The sequence below is a fragment of the Aegilops tauschii genome, chromosome 1 (genome assembly GCF_002575655.3).
Source record: "Aegilops tauschii subsp. strangulata cultivar AL8/78 chromosome 1, Aet v6.0, whole genome shotgun sequence".
In the NCBI taxonomy this organism is placed as follows: Eukaryota; Viridiplantae; Streptophyta; class Magnoliopsida; order Poales; family Poaceae; genus Aegilops; species Aegilops tauschii.
Window position 1 is genome coordinate 419,269,984 of NC_053035.3, and position 18,291 is coordinate 419,288,274.

Below are 18,291 nucleotides of genomic sequence, written 5' to 3' on the forward strand. Positions count from 1 at the left end.
ACAGTATGCTATGTTGTGTACCGCACCTGAAGTGTGCCTTGCCATGAGTTAGTCAAGGGGTACAATAGTGATCCGGGAATGGATCACATGACAGCGGTCGAACTTATCCTTAGTATCTAGTGGACTAAGGAATTTTCTCGATTATGGAGGTGGTAAAAGAGTTCGTCGTAAAGGGTTACGTTGATGCAAACTTTGACACTAATCCGGATGACTCTGAGTAGTAAACCGGATTCGTATAGTAGAGCAGTTATTTGGAATAGCTCCAAGTAGCGCGTGGTAGCTGCATCTACAAGATGACATAGAGATTTGTAAAGCACACACGGATCTGGAAGGTTCAGACCCTTGACTAGTAACCTCTCTCACAAGCGAGATATGAACAAACCCCATGGGTGTTGGATTCATTACAATCACATAGTGATGTGAACTAGATTATTGACTCTAGTGCAAGTGGGAGACTGTTGGAAATATGCCCTAGAGGCAATAATAAAATGGTTATTATTGTATTTCCTTGTTCATGATAATTGTCTACTGTTCATGCTATAATTGTATTAACTGGAAACCGTAATACATGTGTGAATACATAGACCACAACATGTCCCTAGTAAGCCTCTAGTTGACTAGCTCGTTGATCAATAGATGGTTATGGTTTCCTGACCTTGGACATTGGATGTCATTGATAACGGGATCACATCATTAGGAGAATGATGTGATGGACAAGACCCAATCTTAAGCATAGCACAAGATCGTGTAGTTCGTTTGCTAAGAGCTTTTCTAATGTCAAGTATCGTTTCCTTAGACCATGAGATTGTGCAACTCCCGGATACCGTAGGAATGCTTTGGGTGTACCAAACGTCACAACGTAACTGGGTGGCTATAAAGGTGCACTACAGGTATCTCCGAAAGTGTCTGTTGGGTTGGCACGAATCGAGACTGGGATTTGTCACTCCGTATGACGGAGAGGTATCTCTGGGCCCACTCGGTAATGCATCATCATAATGAGCTCAATGTGACTAAGGAGTTAGCCACGGGATCATGCGTTACGGAACGAGTAAAGAGACTTGCCGGTAACAAGATTGAACGAGGTATTGGGATACCGACGATCGAATCTCGGGCAAGCAACATGCCGATAGACAAAGGGAATTGTATACGGGATTGATTGAATCCCCGACATCATGGTTCATCCGATGAGATCATCGTGGAAGATGTGGGAGCCAATATGGGTATCCAGATCCCGCTATTGGTTATTGGCCGGAGAGGTATCTCGGTCATGTCTGCATGGTTCCCGAACCCGTAGGGTCTACACACTTAAGGTTCGGTGACGCTAGAGTTGTTATGGGAAATAGTATGTGGTTACCGAAGGTTGTTCGGAGTCCCAGATGAGATCCCGGACATCACGAGGAGTTCCGGAATGGTCCGGCGGTGAAGATCGATATATTGGACGAAGGGTATTGGAGTCCGGAAGTGTTCCGGGGGTACCAGGCTATGCCCAGCATGACCGAAAGGTGTTTCAGGAGCCCCGACAAGTGTTGGATGGCCTCATGGGCCAAAGGGGAAGGGGCAAACCAGCCCACTAAGGGGTGGTGCGCCCCCCCACCCTTTCCCACGTTACTTGGGGAGGTGGGGCGCCTCCACCTGGCTTGGGAGGCAAGCCTCCACCTGCTTGGCTTGGGGGGCAAGTCTCCCTAGGATTTTCCCTAGGGAGATCCAATCTGCTTGGCCGCCGCCCCCTAGGGGAAACCCTAGGGCGCCTCCCCCTCTCCCCTTGCCCATATATATAGTGGAGGGGTAGGGGGCAGCCGCACCTCTTCCCTGGCGCAGCCCTCTCCTCCTCCAACTCCTCCTCCTCCTCCGTAGTGCTTAGCAAAGCTCTGCCGGAGAACCACGAGCTCCATTGCCACCATGTCGTCGTGCTGCTGGAGTTCTCCCTCAACTTCTCCTCTCCCCTTGCTGGATCAAGAAGGAGGAGACGTCCCCGGGCTGTAGGTGTGTTGAACGCGGAGGCGCCGTCCGTTCGGCGCTAGATCGGATCTTCCGCGATTTGAATCGCCGCGAGTACGACTCCATCAACCGCGTTCTTGTAACGCTTCCGCTTAGCGATCTTCAAGGGTATGAAGATGCACTCCCTCTCTCTCGTTGCTAGCATCTCCTAGATTGATCTTGGTGACACGTAGGAAAATTTTGAATAATTACTACGTTCCCCAACAGAGGCCCAATGGGATGGGATGGAGCGCGCCCTGGCCTTGTCGGCGGCAGGGGACTCCGTCCATGCCCTGCTCTTCGACTCGCCTCCACCGCCGCCCATCGTCGAGCCCAAGCCAGAGTCGGAGCCGACGCGGAAGCGCTCGCCGCCTCCACCCACTTGGCCGGAGGAGTCCTACACGTGGACCGGCGAGTACCGCGAGTGGGTGAGCGCGCCTCCGGTCCACTACGCCGCGACGCCGGAGGAGGAGGCAGCCCACCTTGAGCGTTGGGAGGCGCACTGGCTCACTCAGGAGGAGGCCGACGGCGAGCAGCAGATGCTTTGGGAGCAGCAGCTGCGGCTTGAGGAGGAGGAGGAGCGCGCCCGGCTAGCCGCAATGCCGGCGCCCCAGCAGACGCCGGAGGAGGCTGCCCTGGCAGAGTACCAAGCGGCATTCGGGTGGGCTGGCCCTGCTCCCGCCTTCATCGACCTCACCGGTGGCGATGGCGTCGTCAAGGGCAAGGGCAAGGCGGAGGACGTGTAGGGCAGCGTGAGGGCGTAGACTTTTTTTAATTAATGTTTAATTAGGTTTAAGTGGACTTTGGTCGGCGGTTGACCAGCCACTTTAATGTTTAATTATGTTTATTTCTACGACCTGTTTTTCTTCTACGCCGACAAATTTGGGTCCGTCTTTCGTTGGGCGCACCTGCCGACCCATATAAAAATGCGGACGTGCACGTCCGCCTGACCGATCTAAACGGACGAAAAGCGGACAAAACGCGCGTCCGTTTGGTCGGCGCCTTGGAGGTGCTCTTACACCCTGAAACATGATTCCCTTTACATTTACGTTAACACTCCTCAAAACAAACACGGCAATCTATTCTGATCTCACAAAGACAAGTCGGAGCATACTCTCTACCCAGATAAAGCAACAGCCCAAGAATGGACGATGACTCTCGCAGCAAGGCCACGAACGAGGCACGGCGCCACAGCCGCCGGATCCCGAATCGGACGGCGGACACAGGGAGCGCCACGAACCGGCCAGAAACGTGGGGCCCACCTCATCCGGGGAACGCGACGCGGACGGCTGACGTGCGGCCGCACGCGCAAACGAGGGAGAGGTCTAACTACGCGGGCCCCCACATCGCGCTGAGCTTTTACCCACCGCGAAACGTCTCCGTGGACCCGGTCCGTCGCATCCGCCACATGGACTCTACGGTCTTAGCGCCGCACGTGAGGCTAAGGCCTATGCGCTGGGTCCAGGAGCTTAGCGTCCACGCGCCGGAGAGTTCGCGCACCGCTGCCCGCTTCGCGCGGCCATTGGCCGCGCTGTTTATGGGGAAAAAAATAGTTTGTTTTTATTTTTCCCCGTAAAAAAAGTGAAAAGATAGCGATAACGGAAACCCTAATCCCCAAATCAGAAATCTATCCGAATCGCTATTTATGTTTGTGGCTTTCTCCCCCCTCCGATCCGATGTCCCCCGCTTCGTCCGCCGCGCCGATCCGACCTCCAGCCGCCGCGTTCTCTCCGCCGGGGACGCTCTCTCCGACGCCGCCGGCTCCGCGCCATGAGGAAGAAGCTCGACACCCGCTTCCCCGCGGTATGACCCATGTCCCTGCGTTTTTTTTTTGCCGGTTCGGGCCTCCCCCTACGCTGTGCGCGCCGTCGATCTCGCGATTTTTTTGTGTGCTTCGTCTAGGTTTTGTTTCCGGCGGTTAGGATTTCGTAAATTGGCGGCCAATGGACCTGCGATATGCATGTTTACCTGTTTCTCTCCATGGCTGGGCTTGATAGATGCACGTTTGGCGAATTTTTGGGCGCTGTCGGTAAATAGTATGTAGATTTCGCAGCACGGTTAGGATTTTTAGCCTCTCGCGTGTGCTCATCCTGGGCTTGTTTCATGTACGTTTGTTTTTATGGTGGCTATGGTTCGCTGTCCCGATGGCAATGAAGCTGCGGTTATAGATGGGCATATATGATGTAGGTGGTGGATGCGTGAAAAATCCTGGATTATGTGGATTCTGCCTACCCTGTTAACGTTTCACTAGTATATTGCTTTCCGCGGACGAGAGTGTGCTATTAATCTACTTTATTATTTAATGTTAGGGTCAATTTATTTTATGTTTGAATAATTCGTTATGATTAAATCCTTGGGTCAACCTTGTGCTTCAATTGCTAGGCCTTGTTCTTTAAGGAACGAAGTTAACAGAAATTACTTGCATTCACTATTTACTGAAAATAGATGGACATGAATATTAATAACTCTTTTATAAATATGAGCTTTTTTTAGGAATGAGAGTTTAACTTCAGCGGAGGTGGCTTAATTGTCTCAAGAGATGATCAACACCAGGTCTTCTGCGGTGTTTCCTATTTTGATCGGTAGCTTGCTTCAAACCGGGCCGATTGTACCTAAACTAATATTCCCACATAATGAACACCAAGTGCTCCTTCCTTTTTTTCCTAAATTAAAAGAGGAGCACGATTGTTGGTACAAAGTGCTAACTATAGAATCAAGCATGTGAGTTCTTTTTATAGTTGTTGATCTGTTGACATTGGTATCATAGATATAGATTGTGGTGGCAACCTGGCAGGGAAGCTTCTTAGCCCGACGAGTTGGTACTGTTCAGATTTTGTAGTATATTTCAAATGGTAAATAGACAGTAGGATTCTACTATTTGACATCTGGCCCACAACAGGCAATGAGTGTTGGTTAAAGCTGTGTACAATCTATAAAAATATGTAGTGTAGAGTGTTTATCTTATTATGAGCATGGTATATTCTCCAATCTGTTTTTGGTCCATCTTTGGGGGAAGATGCAAGTGTTTTGATGACATACGTTTGCTGTACAATGGAATCCTCATGATACTAAAGTTTTTCTACAGTGGATAGAGATACCTTCTTCATTACCCTTTCTTTCACAAGGGCTAGTAGAATCTATTTTCTTCATCTGCTAGGACCTGTGCTCATAACCACATGTGAATACTATCGCTGTCATGTCCTTTTCCATCGAAGTTGCATCGTAGGCCATTTGCACTGTAGTATGCAACAATCATAATTATGATTAATGAGTGTTTTATTGATGACATGTTGTCATAATTTCAAAATGGCAGATTCCTACTACTTTTCAGATGGTATCATGGTACTCTTCTGTTAATGTGACATCAGTTTCCTCTTGTACTTTGTTATACAGCCTCGGATTAAGAAGATCATGCAAGCAGATGAAGATGTCGGCAAGATTGCTCTAGCAGTACCTGTTCTAGTTTGTAAGTTTTCCACAGCCTCTTGTTTGCAGAACTTTCCTTCAACTCGCCTCTTATCAGTTCCGGAGTTATTTCATTACATACATCATCTTTTTTTCGCCATCTGTTGTTAACGAGAGAGTTCGGTAGCATATCTTCAAGAGGCCATAGACATATGCTACATACACCGTTTGTCTATCTAAGCTGCGCCTCTTTAGAAACATAATAAGTACTATCTTATTTAAATGTAGTTGGCAAAATAGCTCCATTGAAGGGCTCCAGAAATGGCAGTGTTGACCGCTGTAATAGCAATTTCATCTTTCTTTTTATTTTCTCATATTCAACCCGAAGCTAAAAATAATTGCAGACATTAGTATCTATTGCTCCTTCTTGGTGTAAACAAAAAAGCAAAATTGTAGAACTATTTGGTCCTTTCGGGAAGTTGACAGGGATAGATCCTCTGAATTTATCTTTACAGAGTCGTGTTTTGTATTGTTTGGAGCATGACACGTTTGCAGCTGCCGGTCAGTCAGCACTACACTTTGATTCAGATGACATGATTTGATATATGGTCATTCTAGATCTTGATTTCAAACTAGAGAATCATACTGTCCATAAACATATAGGGAAGATGTAGTGCAACGGTAGTCATTTTTCTTGTTAAGAGGAGGAACTTGTTACCGAGGTCAGCAGAGCTAAGGTGCAAATGTGAATCCTTTGGGCCAGGGAAACTGAGTTCAGGCTCAATGGTCAACCATGTAAGCCTATTCTCCTATATTAATCCACGCATCCACAGTTGCCTTTACACCTCCCCCACAGGTGCTTCACCACCATATTTCCATGCCAGAGTGACCCCTGACTGGCTCCTCCACCAGGCACCTCATCTCTACCCTGTTAGCTCAGCGATATGCTACCAACATGTCTTGATGATTTGGCTTTCTCTGTTCTCCTGATTTGTAGCTAGTCAATTTATTTTACATGTCCTGGTGGGTCAAACTTGGTAGAGGAGCACAAGTTAGGTGGGGAGCCATGGTGCAGGGAAAGGGAAATCTTGGAGAGGGCTAGACATGGGAAGAACTTGTGTATACATTGCACAGTATTAAGGACCACAAAATTGAGTGGAGTACTTAAGCGTACTCGATGACTATGGTGGGACATACATTAAATGAGAGGGGGGGGGGGTGCTAGAAACAGTTTAGGCGCGTTAAGAGTTGATGTGTACCTGCTGTTTGCAATATAGGACCATACATTGAGTGAGTACAGTAATTAAAGATACTTTAGGATTGGCACTCTGGCGGGTCATACTTCGAATGTAAGCCATTCCATTTTAGAGGCATGTACAAAAATGCCGTGCATCGGTAGAAAGCAAACCCCTACTTTTATAAGCAGTATAGATAACATCAACAGCAAGGTATAGCTTAATTGCATGTGCTTATGTGAACTATATAATTAATTAATGTTGGCATGTACAATGTTGATATATGATTGACACAAGCTATATGCGATAGCAAAGCAACTCGGCCTCTTATAGTGAACCTACGTGCTTATATTTTCTTAGTTTCTTTTTGTAACTCACATCATGCATGTGCTCTCGACTAACATCTTTTTCTGATATCATGATTTGCAGCCAAAGCGTTGGAGCTATTTTTGCAAGACTTATGTGATAGGACATATAATATCACTGTTGAAAAAGGGGTCAAAACAGTGAGTTCATCACATCTGTAAGTTTCCTTGACCTTATGTGTTTTGTCATATCGAAACACCTTTTTGTTTGACTGGAGAGATAACTTATATTACCATATGAAACTTCTTGATTATTATGGCAAAACCTTGGAAGCACTACCATTTGTCATTTTGATTTTTCTTGGCAATACATGTTCTTACAATTTTGTACCCATAAATTGTTTCCTCAAGTTACTGTCATATTCTGTCGCTTGTGTAGTTTATGTAGTGTCCAAATATACCAATGAGCAAGTTGCGCAGTAACACTACAAATATCACATGGGAAAATAACATCGTTTCACTGATGACATACCCTCAGGATCCCCACCTTTCATTGTCACATTGGCTGTTATTTTCCAATTTGCAGCTTTACTAAACAAATTCACTTGTATAACAAACATCAGAAGTGAAAAGCTTTGACGTACTGATATTGCTCTAGTACTCTTTCACAATGACATTTTCAGGAAGAGTCAACAAATATGGGCTAGCTCCTTTTGAACTGAATTTAATGTCATAGTTGGTTAGCTTATATGTCAATCCTATAACTGATTGGGCCCTGGTGCTACTTTTTGCCAAAGTCAGCAGCGTGTTATATATGGATTATGGAAGCTGTAAAAGTACCTTTCCTGATACATGTTTTGAACTAAAAGAGAGGTAGGTAAGCATGTGTCTTGTGGTGGTCTATGCTGATTTTGGGGTATTACCGTCTTGGTGGGGTCCTCAGGGACATGCAGTTGGGTGGTGGTTGCATCATTTCAATTTGTGGTAGAAATGGGACTTATTTTCTTGATCCTGATATGTATTATTTCCTTGAGCAAAACATTTGTTTTTTTTCTGACGGTCCCATTATCTCATTCAGTATTATGCTATTACAGGAAACAGTGCATTCATAGTTACGATGTGTATGATTTTTTGAAGAACGTAGCCAGCAAAGTTCCAGATTTGGGTGCACCTGATTCTAGTGTTGATGATAAACTTGGCAAAAGAAGGTAAGGTTTCAAATTGTGGTTAATTAGAGTCTGATATGAACTTTAATAATTGGTTAATTTGAGTTTATATGAACTTTAATAATTGCTGAAATGTCATCAGGAAACATGGTGAAGATGAAAGCGAGGAGGAATCGAAGCGGACAAGAAATGTTAGTCTCTCTGACCTGTTCCTTTTCTTTTTATGTTACACTTACATGTACATTTTTGTGAACAGTTTTTAGTATGAGCTCAGGATTTTCATTTTCTCTGCTATTCAGCCTGTAGCTCGTTTCGTATGTCACAAAATATATGTTCACCCCATTTTATGTCGCCCATTCGACCTCCTTTTGCTGATAAAAGTCTTGCACATGCAGGAGGCAGCATGCCACACAAGCAACGGCAGAGGGCGCGGGAGGGGACGTGGGAGAGGTCGCCGTGCTGGGCGTGGAGCTGAGAGGGAGATTGAACACCATGAATTAGGTTGTGCCCAATTTAGCAAACCAGGCCACCTGAAGGTAGAGATTGGAGACGTTGTTCTGGACACAAGTGAAACCAAAGAGCATACCCCTTTGAGCAATGCCAGGGCCTCCTTAAGGAACATTGACTTGAACTTAGATCTTGCTGACTACGAGGAGGATACGCCGCAAGTCCAGCCTTCGGCTCCTTCAGCTCCTGTGGTGACCGTGGCACCGCAAGTCCAGACTTCAGGACCGTCGGTTTCACAGTTGAAAGAAGAAGTGGAGACCAAGGATTTCCTGGGCTGGCAAATGCCTGAGATGAACAAGATGGCCATGGACCCGGTGCAGTTTGCGCTGTCGTCAAACCATAGATTAGAGGAGGACGAAGACTATGACAATGAAGAATGACGTGACTCTAGCGTGGATTTAGTTTGAGAAGCTGATAGGTAGACATGACATGATGTACATCCTAGCAGGCCCAGCTTGACAATGTAGTAGCAATTCTCTTGTAGTATGTGTACCCGCAGATGCTGCAGAAGTGATTTAGGATGTGACATATGTTGATTGCTCAATAGCCAGTAGTAGCTAGTATTTTGTGTAGCAACTATATAGTGTAGCAACTATATAACTAGACAGGTTCGCCGGTTGTAAATCATGGTTGCTTTTAGATCAAATGCTATGTCATAATGCTTATGTTAGCTCTTATGAGGTTCCTCCACTCTTCCAGGTGGATTTTCTCTCTTGCTTTAGTTATTAACAATCTCGTGTTATTTGTGATTTTTCTCTTCCAGGTGGAATTTTTCACTTGCTTTGGTGATCAACAATCTTGTGTTATTTGTGATTATTTTCTCTTCCTGGTGGGATTTTTCACTTGCTTTAGTGATCAACAATCTTGTGTTATTTGTGAATATTTCTCTTACAGGTGATATTTTTCTCTTGCTAAGTGATTAACAATCTTGTGTTATGTGTGAATTTTTCTCTTCCAGGTGGGATTTTTCTCTTGCTTTAGTGATTAACAATCTTGTGTTATTTGTGATGCAAGACATCAAGCTTTGGAGATATGTGGGAGGTTTAGTGCAAACAAGCAAAATACTTGTGGGAATCATAGACATGGCAGGAAGCAGGTTTATTTCATCATATTACACCAGTATCCAGTGAGGCTGGCGTGTTGGATAGGCCCCATCCACAAGCTTGAGCGGTTCAGCTCACATAACATATTTATTTACATCTTTTCAGGCGGCCGGCTTGAAGTCCTGGAGCTGCTTGAAGTTCTCCCAGGCCTTCTCCCACACCTTGGCCTCGTAGAGCTTCTTGGCGCCGCCTTCCTTGACCTCGATGGTGAAGTAGTGCATGCACCCGGCCACCACCTGCTGCCTCACCTTCACCAGCCTCTCGAACTCCAGCAGCGCGTTCTGCGCCCAACAAAATTCACCACCGATCCGTCAGGCAGGTTAATCAAGAAAATTCACCACCGATCCGTCAGGCAGGTTAATCAAGAAAATTCACCACCGATCCATCAGGTTAATCAGTCAGTTACAGTTAATCGTATGAGACGCCAGATGACTTGGGATCGGGCGGGGATGATCTTACGGCCTTGGTGTTGTGCTCGGCGACGGCGAAGCGCGCGAGCTCGATGGTCTCGAGGTCGTTCTCCCGCCCCGCCGGCGCGTCCTGGACGCCGCCCAGCAGAGCGCCGCGGCCGCGTAGCCCCCCGCCCTGCGCCGCCTCGGCCATGGCTGCCGTGCGTCCGGAGGGTGGATTGTACGACGGATGGCCGCTGCAGAGAGTCTGAGAGAGAACAGATCTGTTCCGTGAGTCCAGACGATGTTGATCGAGGGAAGTGGGGGACGAGACTTTATAGCGAGGTGGGGGGTAGAGGGATTCCGTTTTTGTGCGATGTTCCCTGTCAAACGACGTGTGATTTGCGGGGGCGCGACAGCTATGGGCGACGGACGGACCGGACGCGGTACGCGGCCGCGCTGGCGCTGTGCGTCGACGCGACGGACGCGGTACGCAGCAGCGCTGGTGCTGTGCGACGGCGACGGCGACGGATGGCGTTGTTGTAATACTTAGCTCCGAAGGCAAGTGCGGGCGAAGCAAAGAGCAGGGTATCCGTCCTGAAAACTCATACATGATTCTTTTTTTGTTGTTGTTAATCATGTCATAAGATCACATGGCACATATGTCATAACCAACTCATAAGATTCATAACCAACTCATAAGATTCATATGATGTCAAAAAAGAAAAACTCATAAGATTCATATATTTCATAATTGTAACATACTCCCGAGTAGGACGTTTTGGTGCCCAGGCTCATCTGCACCCTGTTAGAAAACAATTCGTAACAAATTCAAAAAAAATAAAAAATAAACCAAAACAAAATTTTTGAGGTAGACAATTTGATGCGTGAGGCCTGCTCCAAATTTCAAGTCATTTGGACGTCTGAGCTGCTCTCAGCAAGAAAGACAAATCAGACCAAAACAGTACATGAACAGTAAATATTTTTACGGACCTCTAATTTGTCTTTTTTTGCCGAGAGCTCTCCAGATGTTCAAATGATTTGAAAATTTGATCGAACCTCACGCATCAAATGGTCTACCGCATGGAAAAAAAATTGATATTTTTTGAATTTTCCTAGTATTTATTTTGATTTTTTTCGTTAGCGGGGGTGCAGATGAGCTCGGGTGCAGAGATGGATTTTCCCATACTCCTTCCATTCACAGATATAAGATGTTCTAACTTTTTTTTTTCTGAATCGGATGTATATAGACGTTTTCTTTTGAGGAATCAACAGGAGCTCTGTCTTTTCATTAAAATAAAAAAAAGGAATTAAAATAAAAAGAAGAGAATTGACCAGTTTATAAGAAAAACTGATCGAAAATCGATACATTTGTGAGACGCGCACACGCAAGCTCCGAAGCCACGCACCCGGTGAGCCGACGACTCTGCCACACGAGTGACCGGAGATGACACCCTACAACACTAGAGGACTCCGAAGCCATGCTCCGACTTTCAAACCGGCCTCGAGGCTGCGCACCAAACTAGTCGATGACACTGCTGCCCAAGCGACCAAGGCCAACAGTACATAGGCCAACAGTACATAGAGGAAAGCAACGAGGAATGCCACCGGCACGCTCCAACAAGGTTGGAACTTGGGTTTTCATTCCGACGTCCGAGATTGATATGACAAGCGAGGTGAAGGGACTCCACGACACCACCTCTAAGGAGGGAACGACATCCAAAGACGCCGCCGGCGTCGGCGTCGAATGAGGTCGGCTTTTGCTCGGAGCTCACCAAACCCGTCATCGCTGCAGCCTGCCCAGCAAGCCAACCACCACCGGCAGCTTGCTAGCCGTCTTTGCCCAAGCCCCGCAGCGAAGTGTGCATGCAAGGATGAACACCTCAGCCTCGACAAGGATCTTTTCTACGACAGACATTTGGCGACCAACTAGGATGTCACCAGTGTCATCATCCCACAGGACCATCCAACCCAATGAACATTGTCTAGTAGATGGCGGTCTGCGCAACGGTGGCGGCGACAGTCTCACCGCAGGTCACATTCTCGGTTTATGGAAAATCAAAGACGATTTACTATGAGTAGTGAAATACTATGGTTGTCCAAAAGAAGAGACAGAAGTTGGCTACAGAATGAAACCAGTAGTTAGCATATTTATCAACCCATATTTATTTGGATGATACTAGGTGGCAAAATCATATACATAGACAATGACATAACTTCAGTCCCTTCAACAAGCACAGAAGAGAGAGAGAACAAAATAACAAGTGATAGATCATCAAAGTAATCATCCATTAATAGGTGCATACAAGTGTCAGCATTCATATACAATTCCAGAGTTTGAACCTTTACTCCTCAGTCAGATAAGACATGCTCCCTCTGTTTATTTTTACTCCGCACATTAGGTTTGTCTTAAGTCAAACCTTCAAAAGTTTGGCCAAGTTTCTGCTAAAAAATACCAACATTCACAATATCAAATAAATACACTAACATAAATTTGGTCAAACTATACTAAGTTTGACTTAAGACAAACCTAATATGTGGAGTGAAAAGGAACAGCATGAGTACTTCACTGTTTTTGCTTGTTCATCCAAGACTATCATCTTTTTCTTCTGCATGTGCCTCTGTCATCCACCAGGCAAAACCACTCACAATCACAGGGCCTAAACAACAGCCCCCCATAAAATGTATGCAGTCCATAATTCTTTGTGATCTTGAATGCAAACGCCTACAGGTTATGTGATATTAAAAATGAATACAAACATAAAAAGGAAAGAAGAAGATCATATGTATCTGCTTGTCTGTGAGATTTTACCAGTAAGGGTCATTGGGTTTAGGCTTGACTAGTACAGCAAGATGACGCGCCAGCCGACCATTTTGCCGGACTATCTTGCCACTAACGTTGTAGCTCCTTTCAAGGCCAGAAATCATATTGTACAGCTCCTCTTTCTTCCCATCGATTTGCACTAGGCGGCTTGCAACATCTTTTTGTTGCTCAGCTGTGAGGCCCTGAACAGGTTTGGACAAGCTTAAAATGAGATCCTATTATTAAGAATCAGACGATGAGAACACTGCGACGTTATTTACATAATGACAATTTTTTTTGTTTTGCAGGGATTTACGAGATTGAAGTCATATATATCGCGTGATAAAAAGGATCTAGTAATAGATTCATGGATGCAACCCTACATATATTTTTAAATTTGAATACAACACTTTGGACAGTGTCACCACAAATAACACTTGGATGATGACTAGTTAGGAAAGGTTTAGTTGTTTACACTGCGTTCTGTTGAGCTAACTTGTCAACATGTTGGTCAAATTAGAAGTATTATTGAGTGCACAAGTAAAAGAAGAGACCATTCTACCTAAATACCCTTAAAATGCGGGAACAAATTAAACAATCTACTAGTCCTATAAAAGCACAAGAGGGGCAGATCCAAACCATCTCAACCATCTAACAACACGATCTATGGTCCAAATCGTCCAAATGTTGAGCATCAACCATGTTGAACCGTCCTAAGAGCATCTACAACCACACTTGACAAATTTGCCCCCCTATACATCCGCGGACAGCATGGGCTCACCCTTCATATGTCCCTGTCCGAAGCTGTTCCCCTCATTTCACAACCCTCAAATTCATGCAAAGCCGATCATGTAGGAACAAAGACCATACATCAAACATAGAGGATTCATCACGTTGCATCACAAACAACAAAATCATACTAGACTTTTGCATAGTTCATTGTTGGTCAACCAAAAGGGGCGCTAGTTCATCATTAGACAGGACAGTTCTATACTACTATACATACATGAAACTAAAGGAGGAAATGATTCACCGGCACGGCGCCTTGCCCTTCCCCTTGACGGCCGTAGTACATGGTGAAGACCGTGTAGGGGTCATCATCCGGGGGGGCTGTCGGAGTCGAAGGAGCTGCCGTTGGAGCTGATATCTTATGGAGGTCACACAGCCACTGAGCCACAGTACCTTTTTTCCGGGATAAATCCAGATAGACAAATAACAAAGAACTTGCCAGAGAGTATTTTATGTGAGTGCAGTCTTGTTTTTGTTGTTAACATTGAAAGTGTCGCATACTGGATCATTCAAATAGGATTGTGATGCTGGCTATATTACAGGAGCAAGTGGAATGTTTCTTAATGTTTAGTTCAAGGGACAAAACGTGAGAGACACACCACTGCACGGACCATGGTCGACTCAAAGGTATAACTATGACTGTACGACTAGATAGCTAATTGTTCCAGGGAAGCCGCAATGTTTGTTGCAAGTTCTGACAAGATTTTTTGTGTATGCAGAAAATTAAGAATCCCAACTACAAGCCAAACACGACAACCCAGGTACATTTCTTTCCACCTGAGCTTATCTCTGCTGCACATCCAGTCTTGCACTGTGATTCTTACCGACTAACTTTGCTGTTCATTTATGCTACTGGCAATCATGACAGTGCATAATGAATAAAGCATTCTTGTACTTCTAAACTTGATGGTTTAGAAGCAAGAAAAGATAAAAATTCATTTCACCACCCTCTTTTTTGTACATGAAAGTGATTGGTAGATCATAATAAATATTGAAGTGCACTATTGAACCATATCAACTTCATATTAAGAATGAAGCTCGTTTGTGACAAACTGAGGCTGACCTTAAGATTTTAATATGGCCAATTATGCTGAGAAACGAACATTCATGAAAATGTCATAAAAAATAGGAATCCATAAATTTATGCTATGCGTTTGCAATTATTTATGCATCTCTGCAAAGCAGGCTGTGCACTGTGTGAAATTATTATGTAAGTAGTACTAAGTTTTCAGGCTAACTCTTGTACTGCAAGCTGAAAGTGTGAAACAAATCCTCACATCCGATCCTACATTGACACATGGGGCATCACCATGAGGCTATGCATTGGCCATGCCCTTAGAGCTCTGAAGTATCTGCAGCGTCCGCCTAGGCGTACATGGCGGCGATTTGGGCTAAATCAGACGTCATAGACAGAGCAAGCAGGGGGAGCAGATCTCTCAGGCAGGAAAAGCTAGTTCGTCGCATGGAAACTGACAAGGGGTAACGAAAATAGAAAAGTAGGCTCCATGCTCCTCTCTTCCTCTTTGGAACGTTGGCAGCGGCTAACGACTAGCTGCTCCGCAGTCCCAGCAGCACAGCAGCCTTCTCTACCTCCAGTCAGCATGTGATTCTCGGTCTCTCCTCCCCTGCTCTCTTGTGCACCTGTGCTCCTTTGATTTAGGAATTCCTAGTGCTCTGCTTTGATTTGTGACTGATATGTAGCGCTATGCCGTGTGCTATGCACATGCCTTGCCATGAATGTGTATTGTACTGTTATTTTTATGCTGTGATTTTATGGCGTGTAACCATGTATGTCCACTAAATACTACTCTATTCTGCTCCCATAGAAGTTCAGAAGTGTCTAGGGCGTTGCCTGACCCTACGCTTAAAAGGTGCCTATTTGACGAGTATGTCATCAAGGGATGGTCGTATTTTATTGTGTACACATATGCATTGCACGCATGGGTTACAAGAAATAAGATGTAATTAAAATGGTTTTTGTAAATTATTAGCACAGGGCAATAACTACACAGTTGGCAATCCATCAATGGGCAGGAAAACAATTAAATTTGTGAATTTTGCAGAGCATGTAACGTACATTCGTGTTGATGAGCCGTGGCAGGAACCGCTGTTGATCCTCTGCCGCAGTCGATGAGATGCCGAACCCCTGTGGTCTTCGGAGCGTGAATCGACCAAGTGTCCTCGCCGCATATCGAAGTGCCACCATCCCTGATTCTGCTTTCTCTTGAACCTAGCGTGGCCTGTGTGCATATTTATATTGAGTAAGGAGGATTTATCTGTATGGATCAACAAAGCTAACCTATCTTGCTCTTGCAAAACAACGCATCGGCTATCCTACTATGAACATTGTTGAAGATATCTTTGTTCTCCTTCTCTTGAAGGTGATCCACTTGTGTTGGTGACACCAACTTTCATAGCACTGGGAGGTATGTACACATGTAATTCAGTACCTTCCTAGCGTATATATTGAAACGGAAATTAATTTTAACTTCAAAACCAGAAAATGAAGCCTTGTGTAACATTGTTAGTGAGGTTGACTAGGTAAAAAACCCAAAGAATGATTGACTTGTAACAGGATACACATAATTGCAGGAGAAATTGTATGAATAAACAAGAAACCAACAATTTCTCTTGTGTGCATAATCTGAGCAAAAATACATAAAGGCTTGCAGCATGGCATAACACGGAAGGTGGAACCTGAAGATCAATCAACTAACATGCAAAAGGGGATATAATCACTTTAAACGGTAATATTTTAGGTCTGAGTGTCTGACTGTTAAAATCAACAACACAGCATAATAGTACCACCATATTACCAATCATAAACAAGATTAGGGGCATCTACCATGCCAATAATACCACTAGTACTAGTGTGTTAACCAATTTCGGCCAGTATAACCAAGACAAAGCTCCTGCTCTCTCAAATTGCATGTTACTCCTAAGCTTTGATTTCAGGTCAAGACGGTGCAGATAAAACAACTTAATCTCTTAATTTTTCATGTATCGTCAGTCATTGTATGTTTCACTGCTTACATGTTTAAAGAAAAACATTTGCTCATCTGAAGAAATTTCATAACAACAATGTATAAATATTTGCCCCTACAAGCAATATCACAAACACCTATCAAGCAAAATCCTGAACTCATGCAGCAAGAACTCGTCAAGAAATAGTCATAGTTATATTCTCACAATATCCGATCTACAGCAAGTACTCGTCGAATACAAAAAACAGGAAAAAAATTAAACAAACAGAGACGCAGGAGGGAGGAAGGAGGGGCCGGGGTGAGGGAGAACGAAGGACTGGTGGCTACCTGCCTATGCACCGGGCGGCGGCGTTGATGTGTGGGAGCGGCGGCTGCTCCAGGGAGGGAGGCGCTGCTGGGATCCTATACCGGCGGCGTGGCAGCGCGGAGGCTTCGGCCCGCGGCGGAGGGCCGGCAGTAGTGGCGGCGGCTAGGAACCCTAGCAGTCGCGCTCGGAAAGAAGGCCTCTCTTGTCGGGAGGGAGGCGCTCTCTTCGTTCGCTGGCTAGGGAATAGTGCTGCAATTGTATAAGGGCGCTCGAAACGTGTCGGTCTGGATATCTATGCGGTTGCGGCCTCTGTATCAAAATAGGACGCTCCCCTAAAAAAATTAAATAGAACGCGTCTAGCGAGCGTCCATCGACTCCCTAGTGATCCCGAGCAGCCGACCAGAAAAATAAAATACCTGATCTCCCTTGTTCACAAAAAGAAACACCAGCCGTGCATCTCGTTGCGCTCCATCCCACCTACCAGTGGTCTCCGTCAGTCTTCCATCAGTCTCGCACCAATCGCGTCCTTTCCTCCCCTCCGCTCCTCCACCTATCCCAATCACAACTGCCCCCCGCAGGTCGTCTTCTTCACCGCGAAGGTACTCTCCCTGCAGGATAGAACCACATTGCTCCATGGCATCAAGAAAGAAGCTGAGATCCAAGCGGTGAACCCAGAAAAAAACTCCAGAAAAATTTGTGAGTTCGTCCTCTCCAGACCCTTCCTCCTTCTTTGCCCCTTACCTCCTCTCCAGAATTTGTTGCTTGCTTCCCAGATCTTATTTCATAGTTATCGCGTGGTTGCACGTAGCAGATACAGCAGTACCCAGGAGTGTAGGGGTAGCTATTGTATAGGGGAGAAAAAAATTGTGGGCTTTGCAATTTTTTGGCAGATTTTGTGCAACTTCACCAAGGCGCAAAGCCAACTTAATCATCTGTGTGTGCACCCAGCAGACATAAAACACAAAGAAAAAAAGGTTGTTGTGCAGATTCAACGTGGCGTTAGCCAACTTAAGCAGCTGGTGTGCGCAACCAGCAGACATATACTCACAGGAAAAGGATTTCTGTGCAAATTCACCGTGGCACAAAAGCCAACTTACCCAAACTGATATCTGCAACCAACTGATGTGTAGTAAACAAACATCATAAATGTATAGATTTGATTCGAACACACAATTCTAAAAAAAGGAAAACCTAACGAACTATGTCCTTGTAGAGATATAGAAGGAACTAAAATTGTGCAGGGGTGCTATAATAAAAGACAACTCGCCGTGGTAGTAAGTAAAATCTTTTTGGGACCTCTCTGAGCTGTTTTTTCTTTCAT

At 45.2% G+C, this 18,291-nt stretch overlaps 3 protein-coding genes across 11 annotated transcripts; 1 reads left to right on the forward strand and 2 right to left on the reverse strand.

The window, feature by feature from the left end:
• The first annotated feature begins 3,535 nt into the window (after window positions 1-3,535).
• On the forward strand, window positions 3,536-9,272 carry LOC109780143 (uncharacterized). Its single transcript, XM_020338725.4, has 6 exons — window positions 3,536-3,780; window positions 5,371-5,443; window positions 7,047-7,140; window positions 8,017-8,130; window positions 8,231-8,279; window positions 8,484-9,272. The coding sequence occupies exons 1-6, from the start codon at window positions 3,748-3,750 to the stop codon at window positions 8,973-8,975; spliced, it is 855 nt and encodes a 284-aa protein (XP_020194314.1). The 5' UTR covers window positions 3,536-3,747; the 3' UTR covers window positions 8,976-9,272.
• A 406-nt stretch (window positions 9,273-9,678) lies between these two features.
• LOC109780142 (cysteine proteinase inhibitor) lies at window positions 9,679-10,429 on the reverse strand. The gene is made up of 2 exons (XM_020338723.3): window positions 10,158-10,429; window positions 9,679-9,979 (listed from the first exon to the last, which is right to left on the reverse strand). The coding sequence occupies exons 1-2, from the start codon at window positions 10,299-10,301 to the stop codon at window positions 9,800-9,802; spliced, it is 324 nt and encodes a 107-aa protein (XP_020194312.1). The 5' UTR covers window positions 10,302-10,429; the 3' UTR covers window positions 9,679-9,799.
• A 1,926-nt stretch (window positions 10,430-12,355) lies between these two features.
• Window positions 12,356-17,265, reverse strand: LOC109780141 (uncharacterized). Of its 9 annotated transcripts, none has more exons than XR_005755825.2 (6): window positions 16,991-17,263; window positions 15,757-15,919; window positions 13,924-14,037; window positions 12,900-13,093; window positions 12,618-12,812; window positions 12,356-12,529 (listed from the first exon to the last, which is right to left on the reverse strand). XR_005755825.2 is itself a non-coding variant. In XM_040388605.2 (6 exons), exons 2-5 carry the CDS (start codon window positions 15,883-15,885, stop codon window positions 12,671-12,673), a joined length of 579 nt encoding a protein of 192 aa, XP_040244539.1. In that variant the 5' UTR covers window positions 15,886-15,919; window positions 16,991-17,264; the 3' UTR covers window positions 12,356-12,529; window positions 12,653-12,670. The 9 variants fall into 9 exon arrangements, 6 of the variants coding, with proteins under 6 accessions (XP_040244539.1, XP_040244538.1, XP_045084252.1 ...); XR_002236954.3 differs by having other exon boundaries at window positions 12,356-12,532; XM_040388605.2 differs by having other exon boundaries at window positions 12,653-12,812; window positions 16,991-17,264.
• Between the last annotated feature and the right edge of the window lie 1,026 nt (window positions 17,266-18,291).